General features: G+C 48.1%; 2 protein-coding genes and 1 non-coding gene across 3 annotated transcripts in view; 2 read left to right on the top strand and 1 right to left on the bottom strand.

Moving 5' to 3' along the window:
- Nucleotides 1-16,548, bottom strand: part of LOC140904241 (uncharacterized) — a 307,623-nt gene that overhangs the window by 144,567 nt on the left and 146,508 nt on the right. The gene's annotated exons all lie outside the window — the stretch shown is intronic.
- The window catches only part of LOC140904264 (uncharacterized), a 52,481-nt gene that overhangs the window by 13,979 nt on the left and 21,954 nt on the right, over nucleotides 1-16,548 (top strand). Inside the window, 3 exon segments of the mRNA XM_073326759.1 lie at nucleotides 1,406-1,519; nucleotides 1,880-2,835; nucleotides 2,837-2,945. Coding sequence (XP_073182860.1) covers nucleotides 1,406-1,519; nucleotides 1,880-2,835; nucleotides 2,837-2,945 — 1,179 coding nt within the window.
- On the top strand, nucleotides 15,662-15,733 carry TRNAG-UCC (transfer RNA glycine (anticodon UCC)). The gene has a single exon. It is a non-coding gene; the product is annotated as a tRNA-Gly (tRNA).

The following is a 16,548-nucleotide window of genomic DNA, read 5'->3' on the forward strand; positions in this document are numbered from 1 at the left end:
GAAAATATGCCGCCTGTAGAATTCTATAGAATGCACGGCTTGTGTGACAGTCTGACGAGCTCCTCTTTTGATAGGCGAACGTATAATGTTGCCATTCAGGACCCCATGGGTGAAGGGATAACAGAGCCGTAGGAGTGGACGAGAAGGGGGGAGTAGATAATTCTGGGGTGCCAGGACATGGGGAGGGTGTGTGCAGGGTTAGAGCTAAGAAGCAGCAGGGAGGGATGAGGTAGTGAGAGACGAGGAGAGAATCAAGAAGCTGCCAAGGCTTGACAAAAGCCTGGCTGGGATGATTTAGTTGGGGTTGGTCCTGCTTTGAGCAGGGGGTTGGACTAGATGACCTCCTGAGGTCCCTTCCAACCCTGATCTTCTATGATTCATAGAATCTATGATCCCAATTTCTCTTCCCTCTCCTGTTTAACTCTGTTTATACAGTAATATTCTCAGCTATACCTTAAGCAATCATTGTACTGAAATTTAACTAACCAATCCTAACATATCATAACATAATTCTGTAACCAGTTATATCCCACTACTCTAATTAACTTACACCTAGCAAAATTAATTATACAGCAGACAGAAACAATTAGAGAACCAGATTAATTAACAATGTAAAAGTGGTGGCCATAAAGATAAAACAATACAGAAATGAAGGTTTCACAACCACAACCATTGACAAGTGATTTCTTGCCAGACAGGATGCTCTTAAACTAAGTTTTCTTTAACCACCTTAAGATCTGTTTCTTTATCTGGTGGCGATGGGCACTATCCAGACATAATCGTCTTCCTAACATCCCAATACCACCTTATGTCAGTGTGACTGGTTTGGGATGTGAGGATATGACCGTATGCTTCCCAGCTTATGGCTGCCCCTGCTGCTTAGCCAAAGGCCTTAGCTTAAGAACAAGGCCTCAGACTATCCTAGTGAGAGAAGGCCCATAAACAGGTGGACTGTGATTTTGATTCTTTGTTTTTATACCCCTGTAAGTAGCTAAGTGATAAAAATACACCTACATTCTTAAAGTGTAGGCTTTACAGGCAGGCCTCAATATCTGTCTTCTAACAGTGGGTTCTATCCCTTCCCCCATTCTGTGCCTGTCTTGTCTATTTAGCTTGTAAATTTCTCAGGGCATGGGCCATCTACTTTTCTCTGTTTGTTCTTTGCCTAGCAAAGAATGGGGACCTATTCAATGGGGACCTATTGTTAGTTGGTCCTTAGGCACTAAGGTAATGAATATGATTTATAATAATAATAATAATAACTCTCCTGCTACTTTGAGCCAAGAAAGCTGGCCTTGGGATGTTACTGTTTAAAAATGATCTGGGGTTAAAATCATGGAATATTTTTTGTGACAAGTATTCCACAAATTCCACTGACTTCCTTTGTTTTCTTTGCGTGGAGTAGGGTTTCCAGTTTCCAAACCTGATGTGATATTCCAGATGGAACGAGGGGAAGAGCCATGGGTTCCAGACCTCCAGGGCTCTGAGAAAGAAGTGCTCCTGAGAGCTGCCTGCACAGGTGAGGAATTGGTAAAGCCAACTCAAAAACTGTTTGGGAGCGCAGGAAACATTTGGGATGCCATAGAAAGACCTTGTGAGCTCTCCAAGTTCAGGATTGTTCCCTGCAGAATGGAATCATTCTGGCAGATGTCCCTCATGGCTTCTCTCCTATTCTGACTGACAACTGGCAGCAGGTCCCTCTCCGATCTCGCTTTCCCATGAGTGTTCTGGTGAGATGGGGACCAAAACTGATCCCTTCCTCTGTGGAAGGGTTTGGGGAAAATCAAGCTCCTTAGAGGTTTGATCTCCTGCACATATTTTGGTTTGTTGGCTCTTTTTTCCATTCCTCTATCTGAGATTTCCTTTCTTTCTGGTGCAGGGAATGACCTATGTCTGGATTCTCTCTGTCTCCCATCAGGTGATGGGATGGTGGGTGAGAATGAGGAGGAGAAACTCCAGCAGGAAGATGCTGAGGAAGTAGAACCACATGGAACGTTATCAGGAAGATCCAAAGGGAATGTTTCCGGGAGTTGTGCGCTCTCAGAAAAAGCAAAAGCCTGTGAGACTCAGCAGAGGCCAGAGGAAAACTTCAGTAGCCACTCAGCCCTTATTACATGTGAGAGAATCAACTTGGAAGAAACACACTACGCATGCCATGAGTGTGGGAAAAGCTTCAGTCGGAGCTCAGACCTTCTCTCACACTGGAGAAACCACACAGGAGAGAAACTCTACACATCCTCTGAGTGCGGGAAAAGCTTTAGTGGGCACTCAGCCCTTATCACACATCGTAGAATCCACACAGGAGAGACGCCCTACATGTGTTCTGAGTGCGGGAAAAGCTTCAGTCACAGCTCACACCTTATCACACATGAGCGAATCCACACAAGAAAGACGCCCTTCACGTGCTCTGAGTGTGGGAAAAGCTTCAATCGCAGCTCACACCTTATCACACATCGTAGAATCCACACAGGAGAGAAACCCTACACGTGCTCTGAGTGCGGGAAAAGCTTCAATCACAGCTCTACCCTGAGCACACATAGGAGAATCCACACAGGTGAGAAGCCTTATGGATGCTCTGAGTGTGGGAAATTCTTCATTCGTAGTTCAGCTCTCATCTCACATCAGCGAATCCACACAGGAGAGAGGCCCTACACATGCTCTGAGTGCGGGAAAAGCTTTAATCACAGCTCTACCCTGAGCACACACAGGAGAATCCACACAGGTGAAAAGCCTTATGGATGCTCTGAGTGTGGGAAATGCTTCATTCGTCGTTCAGCTCTCATCTCACATCAGAGAATCCACACAGGAGAGACGCCCTACACATGCGCTGAGTGCGGGGAAAAGCTTCATTCGGAGCTCTCACCTCATCAGACATAAGAGAATCCACACAGGGGAGACGCCCTGCACGTGCTCTGAGTGCGGGAAAACTTTCAATCAGAGCTCCAGCCTTATTAGACCTGAGAAAACCCACATGAGAGAGAACTGTAATAAATGCTTTGACTAGGGCTGGGCAAAGATTTTTGCACCATCTTCACTGTGGTCTCTCAGCTCCACCAGATGAGTTGCCAGCTTCTGCCTTTTGCCACTCACTTTCTTTGGGGTCAGTCCTGTGATCTTTTCTATCAACTCCTTTCCTTTTGAGTTGTAGGTATGTGTGTCCCTCCAGCCGGGAATGTTTATCAGCTCCAGGTGCGGGGGAGAGGTTTGATCCAACAAGATACACTGAAGCAAAAACTACCTGTGTCTTACATCCACTAGGACTGTCCATGGTGTTGGCTGCTCAAGTTAGTGATCTTAGTATAAAAAGACAATTACAGTTGTAGAGCAGGTGCAGTGGTTGGCATTAGCTTTCCCCTTGACCTGACCTAAACTCTATCACTTTTCCTAGTCTAAACAAACCATGAGCATCACAGTTATACTGTTCCCTCATTTCAAAGCAATTGTTAGGCATCAAGCTTCTCCTTCGGGAACAAATGGTTTCATTCCCAGTTGCTGTGTTGTTGCATCAGGTTGTGCTGGAGAGCAGATATTTTTACGACCATTTTCCTCACTTAAAATATATTGAACTATAACAAAGAGCAGGAACAGGGCAGGGATAGGGAAAATGTCATTTCATGCTCTGTAACAACAAAATGAGCTGGGAAGAGGATTCCTTAGTAAATGACTTGTAACTAAGCAAACTATCCATGCATTGCACTCCCAAAGCAGTTGTGGCCCAGGCCCTGCAGGAGGTCACTTTTGAAGATCTCTCCTTCGTAATCAGGTGCATGTTGCCTATTATTTGGAAAATGCAATCCCTATCCAGGTAGAGATAGGAAAAATGGAAGTGACATTCCTAATCAGCTCACCTCGGGAGATTATACCTCACCATCGCTCCTGATATGTTGTGTGGTTGGTGAAGTATTCTATGCCAGAGAAGTGTAAAATTGTTCCTAGTAAGGTCAAAGATTTGACAAATACTCAGGTAGAAATTGCCGGTACTAGTGGTTGATTTTCACCCTAGAGATGGACGCTATGGTAACCTGTGTCCCATGGAAACTATTTTTAGAACTCTGCTCCCTAGTTCAGTGGCATTGATCACACTCCGAAATGATGCCATGATTACATTGGGCACAACTGTCTTTTACCATTTGAATCCAAAGTTTCATGAAGCAGAGAGAGACTCAGAAGATTAGGGGTGGAAGAGACCTCAAGAGGTCATCTAGTCCAACCCCGCTCAAAGCAGGACCAGCACCAACTAACTAATCCCAGCCAGGGATCTGTCAAGCTGGGCCTTAAAAACCTCTAAGGAAGGAGATTCCGCCACCTCGCTAGGTAACCCATTCCAGTGCTTCACCACCCTCCTAATGAGATTGTGTTTCCTAATATCCAACCTAGACCTCCCCCACTGCAACTTGAGAACATTACTCCTTGTTCTGTCGTTTGCCACCACTGAGAACAGCTGAGCTCCTTCCTCTTTGGAACCCCTCTTCAGGTAGTTGAAGGCTGCTATCAAATCCCCCCTCATTCTTCTCTTCTGCAGACTAAATAATCCCAGTTCCCTCAGTCTCTCCTCATAAGTCATGTGCCCCAGCCCCCTGATCATTTTCGTTGCCCTTTGCTGGACTCTCTCTGTCCAATTTGTCCACATCCTTTCTGTAATGGGGGACCCAAAACTGGACGCAGTACTACAGGTCTGGCCTCACCAATACCAAATAGAGGGGAATAATTACTTCCCTTGATCTGCTGGCAATGCTCCTACTAATGCAGCCCAATATGCCCTTAGCCTTCTTGGTAACAAGGGCACACTGCTGACTCATATCCAGCTTCTCATCCACTATAATCCCCAGGTCCTTTTCTGCAGAACTGCTGCCGAGCCATTCGGTCCCTAGTCTGTAGTGGTGCATGGGATTCTTCCTTCCTAAGTGCAGGAGTCTGCACTTGTCCTTGTTGAACCTCATCAGATTTCTTTTGGCCCAATCTTCTAATTTGTCTAGGTCACTCTGGACCCTATCCCTACCCTCCAGTGTATCTGCCTCTCCCCCCAGCTCAGTGTCATCCGCAAACTTGCCGAGGGTGTAATCTATCCCATCATCCAGATCATTAATAACGATGTTGAACAAAACCGGCTCCAGGACCTACCCCTGGGGCATTCTGCTTGATACTGGCTGCCAACTAGACATTGAGACATTAATCACTACCCATTGAGCCTGACAATCGCGCCAGCTTTCTATCCACTTTATAGTCCATTCATCCAATCCATACTTTTTTAACTTGCTGGCAAGAATAATGTGGGAGACCATATCAAAAGCTTTGCTAAATTCAAGATCTCGCACATCAATCGCTTTCCCGAATATCTACAGAGCCAGTTATCTCATCATAGAAGGCAATCAGGTTGGTCAGGCATGACTTGCCCTTGGTGAATCCATGTTGACTGTTCCTGATCACCTTCCTCTTCTCTAAGTGCTTCCAAATGGTTTCCTTGAGGACCTGCTCCATGATTTTTCCAGGGACTGAGGTGAGGCTGACCGGTCTGTAGTTCCCTGGGTTCTCACCCTTCCCTTCTTTAAAGATGGGCACTGTATTTGCCAATTATCCGGGACCTCTCCTGATTGCCATGAGTTTTCAAAGATAATGGCCAATGGCTCTGCAATCACATCAGCCAATTCCCTCAGCATCCTCAGATGCATTAGATCTGGACCTATCGACTTGTGCATGTCCAACTTTTCTAAATAGTCCTTAACCTGTTCTTGCACCACTGAGGGCTGGTCACCTCCTCCCCATACAGTGTTGCCCTGGACAGCAGTGTGGGAACTGACTTTGTCTGTGAAGACCGAGACAAAAAAAAACCATTGAGTAGTTCAGCTTTTTCCACATCCTCTGTCACTAGGTTGCCTCCCCCGTTCATTAAGGGTCCCGCACTTTCCCTGACCTTTTTCTTGTTGCTAACATAGCTGTAGAAACCCTTCTTGCTACCCTTCACATCTTTTGCTAGCTGCATATCTAGTTGTGTTTTGACCTTCCTGATTACACCCCTGCATGCTCGAGCAATATTTTTATACTCCTCCCTGGTCATTTGTCCAGTCTTCCACTTCTTGTAAGCTTCTTTTTTGTGTTTAAGATCAGCAAGGATTTCACTGTTAAGCCAAGCTGGTCACCTCCCATATTTGCTATTCTTTCTGCGCAATGGGATGGTTTGTTTCTGTGTCCTTAATAAGGCTTCTCTAAAATATAGCCAGCTTTCTTGGACACCTTTTCCCCTCATCTTAGCCTCTCAGGGGATCCTGCCCATCAGTTCCCTAAGGGAGTCAAAGTCTGTTTTTCTGAAGTCCAGGATCCATATTTTGCTACTCTCCTTTCTTCCTTTTGTGAGGATCCTGAACTCAACCATCTCATGGTCACTGCTGTCCAGGTTACCACGCACTTCTACTTCCCCTACCAATTCTTCCCTGTTTGTGAGCAGCACGTCAATAGGAGAACGGTCCCTGGTTGGTTCCTCCAGCACTTGCACCAGGAAGTTGTCCCCAACACTCTCCAAAAACTGCCTGGATTGTCTGTGCACCGCTGTATTATTCTCCTAGCAGATGTCGGGGTGATTGAAGTCCCCCATGAGAACCAGGGCCTGTGATCTGGAAACTTCTGTTAGTTGTCCAAATAAAGCCTCATCTACCTCATGACAGCGTGCCAGTCATGTGAACTGCCCCACCAAGTCTATTACAATCACATCATATTTCTTTGACAGTGCCAGGTCTTCCAAATCTTTCTGCTTGTTTCCCAGGCTTCTTGCGTTGGTTTACATGCATCTAAGATAACTAACCAATTGCCCTGCTTTCTCAGTATGAATCAGGAGGCCCCCTCTGTTGCATCCTCCTCCTTGTGTTTCCTCCTGGTATCCCACTTCCCCACTTATCTCAGGGCTTTGGTTACTGTCCCCTGGCAAACCTAGTTTAAAGCCCTCCTCACTAGGTTAACAACCCTGTCTGTGAAGATGTTCTTCCCTCCCTTCGTTAGGTGGATCCCATCTCTTCCTAGCAATCCTTCTTCCCGGAACAACATGCCATGGCTGAGGAATCCAAAGCCCTCTATCCAACACCACCTGCGTAACCACGCATTTACCTCCACAATTCGACAGTTCCTACCTGGGCCTTTTCCTTCAACAGGGAGGATGGAGAAGAACATGACTTGCACCTCAAACTCCTTTATCCTTCTTCCCAGAGCCACTGGGTGTGGTGGTGACCCACTCAAGGCCATTTTTGGCAGTATCGTTGGTAACCAGTGGAGAAGTAGGAAGGCCTAGCAGTCCGAGGGCTTGATCAGTCTCAGCAGACACTCTGTCACATCCTGAATTCTAGCTCAAGGCAAGCAGCACACTTGGATGGTAATTATTTCTATTTAAAATGGAATTTATTCTGATAAATTTTAAAATAAATCTTCCCTGAAGAGGAAAATTACTTGAGACAAGATCTGTAGCCTTTTACCCAGTTAGAGGGTAACAGCCACAGAGTTCTCGAGGTCTCTTGTTCGCAAAGCAAAGATGTCACATTAGGCAGGAGATGTCAGAATCTACAATGGTGATGGACGTGTGATGGGAGCTTTTCTGGGTTGGTTTTTTAATGTAATTTTTGTTTTGTTTTTGCAGCTAGTTATTTTTATAGGGCCAGAGGCCCCTTTTCCTTCCAGCTGTTTAACTCTCAGTCCTGGCTCTGGAAACCTCCTCAGAACTGGCTTTGTGTTTCTTTCATGTTTGATATCTTTGGGGTTCACACATCCACACTAGGTGCGGTTCACAGTAACAGATACTCTGAGAAACCTGCTGGGTGAAGCAGGCCTTTTCCAAACTGACATTGGCCCAAAGTCTGCCTCAATTCAGCTGGATTGGGATATGTCTGTATCAAAGGAGTGGTTCACTCCTGATTTGCCCAGAGACCTCAGGGGAGGTGTGGTAAGATAGAATGAGTGGGAATCAACAACAATATTGTTAAAGGTAAGGGTGACAGACCTTCAGCTTGCAGGTCAGGAAGCCTGTTCTGTTCATTCCCTCTGATGCATCTGGCACTGGTCACTCTCAGGCAGCATGCTGGGCTAGATGGAGGACTGTGGCTTTCCTCATCCGAAAGCTCTGCAGCCACTTCTCGTCATCCCAGATGTGCATGACGATGTGATCCCACCCCTCAGTGCTTGTTTCCCAAGCCCAAAAGTGGCATTCCACGGTGGCCAGCACCTCTGTGAACGCCACAAGCAATCTCGTGTCGTAGCCACTACGGGTGGCGAGATCACTGTCGACCTCCTCTGCCTTTGTAGTTTAAGGAATAACTCCACTGCCATGTGTGACATGTAGCATATTGGTCAACAGTGCGGGATCCATTGCTGCAGCATGGAGAGGCAGAGTGTGCAGTACACCAACCTTTGAAAGATGGCGCCAAATGTGGACGGAAGCACAGGGATTGCTGGGACATGAAGCAATGCATCACAGGGCATTGGGACAGGACCCCGGATGCCCCGTGACCCACTCTACCTTCTCACAACTCTTAGCGGCAGAAAAGGAAGCGATGCTCAGTGCAATAGCTGCCCAGAGTGCACCGCTCTGAACACCTCTGCAAGTGCCACAAGTGTGAACACGCTATTGTGCAGGCAGCTGACAGTGTGAACACACAATAGCAGTTTCCCTTCAGTGCTCTCTGAGCGGCACTGTAACTCCCAGCTCTGTAAGTCTGCCCGTGTAGACATAGCCTCAGAGAGACTGACTGCCAGGATCCCAGCACTGATCCCCTCTGGGGAATGAAGCACAACGTCGACAGGCTATGCAGCCTTCACTAGTCTCCCTGTACCTGAACAGCCTGCTAGCCCCACGTGCTGGACCATCTATTGCATTACCTGGTTCCTAAACCGCAGCTACGGTTCCTACTCCAGGTGAATCCAAAGACCGAGAGGTGCAGAGATCCAACCCCTTATAACCTTAGAAACATTTTGTTCCTTTTTCTCTTTTTTGTCTGTTTCTTTTTATGAACGTGGAGACCTCCCAGCCCTTCTATTAGATTGGGGTGTAACAGAATGTGAGCGTGTGAACACCTCTGAAATCTGCAAAGGGAAGATACTAGGAAGAATAGTTCCCAAAATCTTCATAGCCTTAAAACTCTGCCCTATGAAATGACTGAATGCGTGCTCCTCACCTATGGAAGCATTGCAAGGAATTGAGCTGTCTGATATGCATTGTTCAGCGAGAGCTGTTTGAACTTCTTTTACTAATGTCTCTCTACGGTCTGTATGTGTTTTGGGGTGAGAGGGCGAGTTGAAGTATTAGCTGCACAATAGTGAAAACTAATTAGCTTTGAGGTTGTAGGCAAAATATAAGCAATAATTTGGTTTTAGTATTGAAATATTCAGCTGGCTAAATCTGGGTTGCATTGCCTGGGTAAAAATCTCTGATTGGGGTTTTGGCATCACTAAATATGCACCTGCCTTCTTGGGTTGCTCTTTTGGGATTTATAAGGGTTGATTTTCTGCTGTATTAATCCGATGGTTTGAGTAAATTGATGACTTGATTCCAATGCAATATCCTCGTTAACTCATTGATTTACTGATTTGACCTGAACTTTATCACTGTATTGTTTATAGTCATAGCAGTTCACAAATTTATCTTATCTGCTCCTGGGATTCCTTGAAATACTCTTATCACTTCATCATTTAGCTTTGTTATTGTGCAGATGCATATCATTCTGCTATTTCATTTCTATTTTACCAACAAGTACTCTTTGAAAATATGCAGCTATAAGTACTTGCTAGTTTTAGCAATGACATCTGTGTTTCTAGCATTGCACTTGCGATGTTTTTTACTGAGATTTCTAATTTGGAATTTTTAATTCTAACTTCTTCTTCTTAGAGCAGAAGTTTATTCTGCTGGATCATCTGACTTCCAGCCTGACTGAATTTCTGGGCTGGTCTCAAAATGTTTTTTTTATTCAATCCACCAATGGTGATTGCCTTTTGCAACTGCTTTGTTGCCTCTCAGTGCAGCCCTTAGTGTTTTTCCACTTGCCATTGCTTGTGTGTAGAACTGGATTCACACGTCTTCCATAAAGGCAGTATATCTTTCATGTAACATCCGTCTACAAGGCAAAAATCTATTGTCACTTTTGCTGAACGTTAGAACGGCTGCAATGGGTCAGACGAATACTCCGTCTAGTACAGGACTGTGTCCTCGGGCAGGGGCCAGCAGCAGGTGCTTCTGAGGGAATGAACACAAGAGGCAATCACTGTGTGAACCGCCCTGGCAGTCGAGAGGTTTAGGGACACCCAGAGCATGGGGATGCATCCCTGATTCTCTCGGCTCATAGCTGATGCACCTATCCTGAGGAACTGATCTAATTCTTTGTTGAACCCCTTTATAGTTTTGGCCTTCAAAAAATAATGAACACACATCTACAACCCCAAGAGGGTTTGACAACCACAAGAATTCTAAAAACCTGAATTATACACCCTGAGGTCAAGAAATGGTAATTAAGACATGATATTTTGTTCTTAGGTGTCTCTTTGATCCTGAGCCTTTCGGGTGCCGTATGGCCACTTCCACAAAAGCTGGAGCTAAACACGTGAATGAAACTTGGTCTCCCCTCATCCTTTTCCTGTTACCTTTCCCAAACCTTTCATAGACCGAAGGCCATATCTACAGTACAAGCCTATGTTAACTCAAGTTATGTCAGCATAGACTCGCTGCAGTTACTGTGTGACTTGTGTGACTTACTGGTGCTATTGTAATAAATAAAATAGAACTGTCATGGTGATAAATTACACCACCATACAAGTATATTGAAGGCGAACCCTAAGGAAATTAAGAATTTAAATTATCCCCCACATGTCCCGCTTCCCACTACAATGAATCCAACCCACAGGTCACTTGGGCAGAAGTAACAATGTCAGGATCCTCCACTGTGAGCACAGTAAATGAAGCTGCAAGATAAATGATGTTTGAATGACCTCACTCTATTTTTTAACCTCCTGTATTAAGAGGCAGTTGATACAGATGTACACCAGGCAGGGTCGTTTGGCAACAGTAGGCTTTATGCGTCCATCCCCCACCACTATTAAGTTTTAGCAAATTAGGACAAGTCATCAAATCAGAACAACCCTAGGGATCAATAATGGCTACTGGTAACAATTTGCTACCTCTGTACCAGAAGATGGGAAAGGCGAGAAGTACCAAATTAGGACAAGTTAGAACAACCGAAGGTATCAGAAGCTGCTACTGGTAGCAAATTACATCAGATGGCAGTTTTTACCATCTCTTACATATGAGTAACTGCTACAGGTAGCAAATTCCTACAAGTAGCAGTTTCTCACACTACCCCACCACAGCTCTGCTCCCCGGCTTTTCTTCGGCTCCTGCCCTCTCCTTAGCTCAGCCCCACTCTGGCCCAGGTAGTTCCAGCTCACATGTAGGATGGGACCGCCTGGCCTGGCGACTCCTGTCAGTCAGGCAAGCTTGGAGCTTTGGCCTCTCCCCATTGCCCCTGGGGACTGTCAGTCCCATTGACCCTTCCCCTTTCTTTTGGTACTGGGAACTAGCCAACCAAAAAACCCCACTAAGTTTTAGTAAGGAGCCAACAATCCCCTTCTACAAGCCAGCCCTGTGAGGGTCACAGATGTCCAGAGAAAACAGCACAAGCTGGTTCCATGGTGTAATGGTCAGCACTCAGGACTCTGAATCCTGCAATCCGAATTCAAATCTCAGTGGGACCTTGTCTTTGTTTGCGAATCTTTGCCCTCCTGCTGGGTGACTCATGCCCACTGGAGCCAGGTTTTCAGTTGGGATGGCCGCAGTGGGTTGGGCCTCTAGAACTTGCCGCCCTGGCTACCGATGCCTGCAATCCTGCGGTTTGACCTGATGGTTGGGATTCTCGCTGCTTCACCTGATGCCCACAAGTTTGGCCCTTGTGCTTGCTGCCACACTTTTCCTCTTGCCCACATGGACAGGAGGGCCAGGGCCAGGCTTCATAGTCAGGGCTAGGCAGGAGGGAGGAAGGGTCCCAGGCTGGCGCCCAGCGCACCTCTCCTCCTCTGGGCACCTAGAGCACAGGTGTCTGGTGCTGGCAGCTCCAAGGGAAGGCTTAAAAGCCACAGAGCAACCCAGGGTGAGGCAAGAGGAGGGGCGGACCATGCCTATGCCTGGCCAGCAGACAGCCACAAAGACACCCGGCCAGCCTGCTCCCTGCCATGCCAAACACCCACCCGAAGGGCAGCATGTGGGGTGGCTGCTGATGCTCTGTGGCCAACATCAGAAGACAGTAGGAAAGCAGGGCCAGCCCCACTGGTGGGGCCTGTGGCCGTTCCCAGTCAAGGTGCTCACTTTTGCAGTGGGGCAGGAGATTTTTCCCCAGCTGGCGAGAAGCAGAGAAACACCCAGCCTCTCCAAGCACTTCTTTAGAAAAGGCAGACGCTGTGTTTCCCGGGTCATCTACTAAGGGAGGCAGAGACACTCTGGGCACAAGAAGTCGAGTTCCCAGCGAGATGTGAGACTTAGTTCTATGGACCCAGGTGCAGGATTTGGCAGGGAGGCTTAAGCATGGGGGATTGGGGTGCAGCGGATGGACCGGCTGTCTAGGTGTGGAGATTTAGTGGCACTGAGAGATAAGAGGTGTACGGGGAGGTTTTGGCAAAGCAGTAAAGTGCCTGAAACCACTATGGCTTATTGCTAAAAGCAGCCAAGTCAGCAGGCTGTAAATTGGTCATTCAGCAGTCTCGACTTGACCAAGGCAGGAGGGCAGGGAGTTTTGGGTGCCACAGAAAGGGCAGCTTGACCCTGTGTCCTTCCTGATAAGAATTGTGTTTGTTGCTGATGCATCTTAGAAGAGCAGGATGTGCCCCAGGAATGTCTATTGGGGCCTCAAGGCTGCAAACTCTGGAAGAACCCACACCTGGTTAATCGATAATCAGAAGGAACCTCTTGCTTGACCATTGAAACTGCTTGCTTAACAAGTTTGCTTGAAGGGACATGTCATTTTATTACTAATGTATAAATCAGGGGGGAAAGTTTGAGGTAGTTGGACTCTTTTGGACTCTCCCTCTGGATACATCTTGCAGTCCCCACCGGCAGATGGAAGATTTGGCCACCAGAAGCCTGCCGCTGTGTCACTCGAGAGCCACACTCAGCTTTGGTAATTATCAAGGGTTGGGGGTGTCTTACTAACCTGTCATGGACATGTGTAAGTGCTTGAGACTAAGTAAAGTTTAGCTTTAAGTGAAAGCACTCTTGTGTTGTCCTGTTTGTGCCAGCCATCGATCGGTCGGACGGTCGTGTCTCCCCTGATATATTTCCTGACACCATCTCGCATAGAGTAACAGTTATCAAGACGTTTGGGTTGAAAGAGCCCCAGGTAACAGAGGGAGGAGGAGGAGGATACTGGGCTAGATGGACCTTTGGTTTGACCCAGTCTGGCCATTCTTATGTGGCTTGCCGAGGTCACCTATGGATCTTCTCTTTGTGTCTCTGAATTCTCTACAGGGCTGCATAAGCTGCAGCAAGTTTCTGGTCTTGGGTTCAATCTTGAGAAACAGGATTGTTGGCGAGGCAGGGAGACAAAGGGTATCACGCCTCACAGCAGACATGAATGAGCCAAGGAGGACGAGTGAATGTGGTGCATGAATGAGCCCAAACTGGAAGGTTTCTTGTTGGCCTCAAAAGGTAGTTGCTCAAAGGGAGTCATCTGGTGTGATGAAAAGAGGGACCCACGTATGGACCTGACTAGCTGGGAGAGTCCTTGCACTGGGGGGGTTTAATATGTGCTCCAGCAAACAAGTCCCTCTATGTGTGAGGGGAGGGGCTCGGCGGGGAGGGCTATGGGGTATCAGTGTGAATCGAGGGGCTGCAAGGGGGAGGGTCCATGGGGGTGTCAGTGTGAGGAGAGGGGCTGTAAGCGGGAGGGCTATGGAGTGTCGCTGTGAGGGGCGGGCTTTACGGAAAACAATACCTCTCACGAGCCTCCTGGCAAAAGCCCCGAGTCGGACTGAGTCTTTAGTCTCCGGGATTCCCTGGAGCAGGGGTGCCCAACCTTGATCTTTCTGTGGCCCCTGGCCCACGCCCAGTAGATCGAAAGCCAGGGCGGTCGTTAGGGGGTAGCCAGCAGAGCAATTGCGCAGGGCCCCACAACACAGGGCCCCCCCGTGAACGGAATTTGCTCCAGCTTTGGCTTCAGTCCTGGGTGGTCAGGCTCAGATTTCAGCTTTCTGCCCTGAGCCCAGCAAGTCTAAGGCTGGCCCTGCTTTCTGGTTTATTTTGGCGGACCCCCCCCCCCACCTTGAAACCTGCTCGCTGCCCCCTCAGTCGGGGACCCCTGGTTGAGAACCACTGCCTGGGAACGCTGTTTAGAAGGAGGGAGCAAAGCTGCTGCCTTTGCTGATGGCTGAACTCAGGCTCTTAGAGTGGGATATTCAGGCACGGCCAGCCGCACGGGGGAAGCTCACTGAGCAGCTGCCTGGCCTCCGGGACTGTCTGAGCCTCCAGGGCCCCGGGGAGCAATGAAGCCACTGGGTCAGGCTGGGAACCTTGATTCCCAGAGAACTGCCCTGGCTCCCCGCTCAGCAGTGAAGAAGTCCATTCCCCCCACCCCTGATGAATCAGCCTGGAGCTAAGGGCAGAGCGGGGGGGTTTCTCCTTTCACTCCTGCTGGGGAGTGCGGGGGTCCCGGGGGCATTTCTAGACGAGCATTTGGAATTGAATTGGGGGAACCGGCCGTTCAGAACGGAAAGCTCACGTTCAGACAACATCTTTCTTTACAGTTTTTTATAATACGATATAATCCTTCAATCCTAGTGTCGCCGTCGTCGATAACATGGCTTGGTCAGCCTGGTAGGACACCGAGGGTAAAACTGACCCGCTCTTCAAAGCCGAGAGAGTGGAAAGAAATCACCTCTCAGAGTCAATGCGTGTAGAAGAGGGGTAATCAACAGGCAGATGGCAGGCCAAATCTGGACTGCCAGACGCTTTCGAACGGATGCCGAAATCTTTTTATCTACCGATTATTATCATTATTGTTATTTTTTATTATTATTTTCTCTGGAGCAAGACATTTGGACCTTGACAAAAAATAATGGATCACCCCTAAGAATCGCTACTTTCCTTATGTCCTGCTGGCCATTTCCTTTCCCTCCTTTCGGTGAAAAGCGTTGGGCTTTTGCGCAGAAACTTTATTTCCTCGGGAGAGACCCAGGAGCGGGGGCTGCCTGCACGTACCAAGCACCCGCTAGATTAGAAGGTGACCGACGAACACCCTTAAGACGAGGCAGCCGTCCCTGTCAAAAAATCATCTCCCGGCTCCACTTGAGCAACAGCCTGAGTCGTTCCTTAGCCGGGCAGAGCCCAAGGATCGGCATCGTCAGCAGCAGCAAACCCTCCTGTGCGTAGCAGGAACCAACGCCCAAGGTCTTTAGAAAGAGCTCTCTCCTTCCTTCTGCGGTGAAATTTGCCATTCTGGTCCTGGATTTTCATCGCCCGTCTCAGAGGGCAGAGGTGGGGTGGACGCTACCGCAGGCTAGGGTGTGGACCCCGTGTCCCCATCTGTCCGTCACGCTGGGAGCCCGTCTCCGCTCCCAGCTGACAGGCCGCCTCCAGCCTGTCCGGCCAGCTCCTGAGCGCTGCGGGCGTGAGTCATTTGGCGTAACTGGCACGTAGGAGACACTCTCCCCAGAGGCATTGGTGGTATAGTGGTGAGCATAGCTGCCTTCCAAGCAGTTGACCCGGGTTCAATTCCCGGCCAATGCAGGGATGTGCTCTTTTCTTGGCCGGGAATTGGTTTAATTTCTGTCACGTTGTATCAGTTTATCAATGGAAAGAGAGAATTAATGTCCCAAATCCCAGCAGGTCATTCGACCCCCCATGGAGGAAGAAAGGGGCGGGACTATACAGTGAGCTGTTGGAGTCATCCTTGTATTACAATGTTTGGTTTATTTTTTTTAATTTTTCCTTTACTTCCCTCTCCTGTTTAGACTTAGAGCCTTTAAGGTCAGAAGGGACCAGCGTGATCATCTGGTCCAACCTCCTGCACCTTGCAGGCCAAAGGACCCCACCCACCCATTCCTGTAATAGACCCCTAAGCTCTGCTTGAGTTACTGATGTCCTCAAATCATGGATTAAAAATGTCAAGTTACAGAGAATCCACCATTTACACTGGTTGAAACCTGCAAGTGACTCATGCCTCATGCTGCAGAGGAAGGTGAACCCCCCCCCGCAGGGTCTCTGCCAATCTACCCTTGGGGAAAACTCCTTCCCAGCCCCAAATATGGTGATCAGTTAGACCCTGAGCATGTGGACAAGATGCACCGGGCAGACACCTGGGAAAGAAGTCTCTGTAGTAACTCTGAGCGCTGCCCATCTATTGTCCCATCACCGGCCGTTGGAGATATTTGCTGCTAGCAATCACAGATCAGGCACACACCGCTGTAGGCAGTCCCCTCACACCATCCCCTCCATTAACTTACCAAGCTCAGGCTTGAAGCCAGTTAGGTTTTTTGCCCCCACTGCGCCCCTTGGGAGGCTGTTCCAGAACTTCACTCCTCTGGTGGTTAGAAACCTTCACC

This window comes from Lepidochelys kempii, chromosome 28 (assembly GCF_965140265.1).
Source record: "Lepidochelys kempii isolate rLepKem1 chromosome 28, rLepKem1.hap2, whole genome shotgun sequence".
In the NCBI taxonomy this organism is placed as follows: Eukaryota; Metazoa; Chordata; order Testudines; family Cheloniidae; genus Lepidochelys; species Lepidochelys kempii.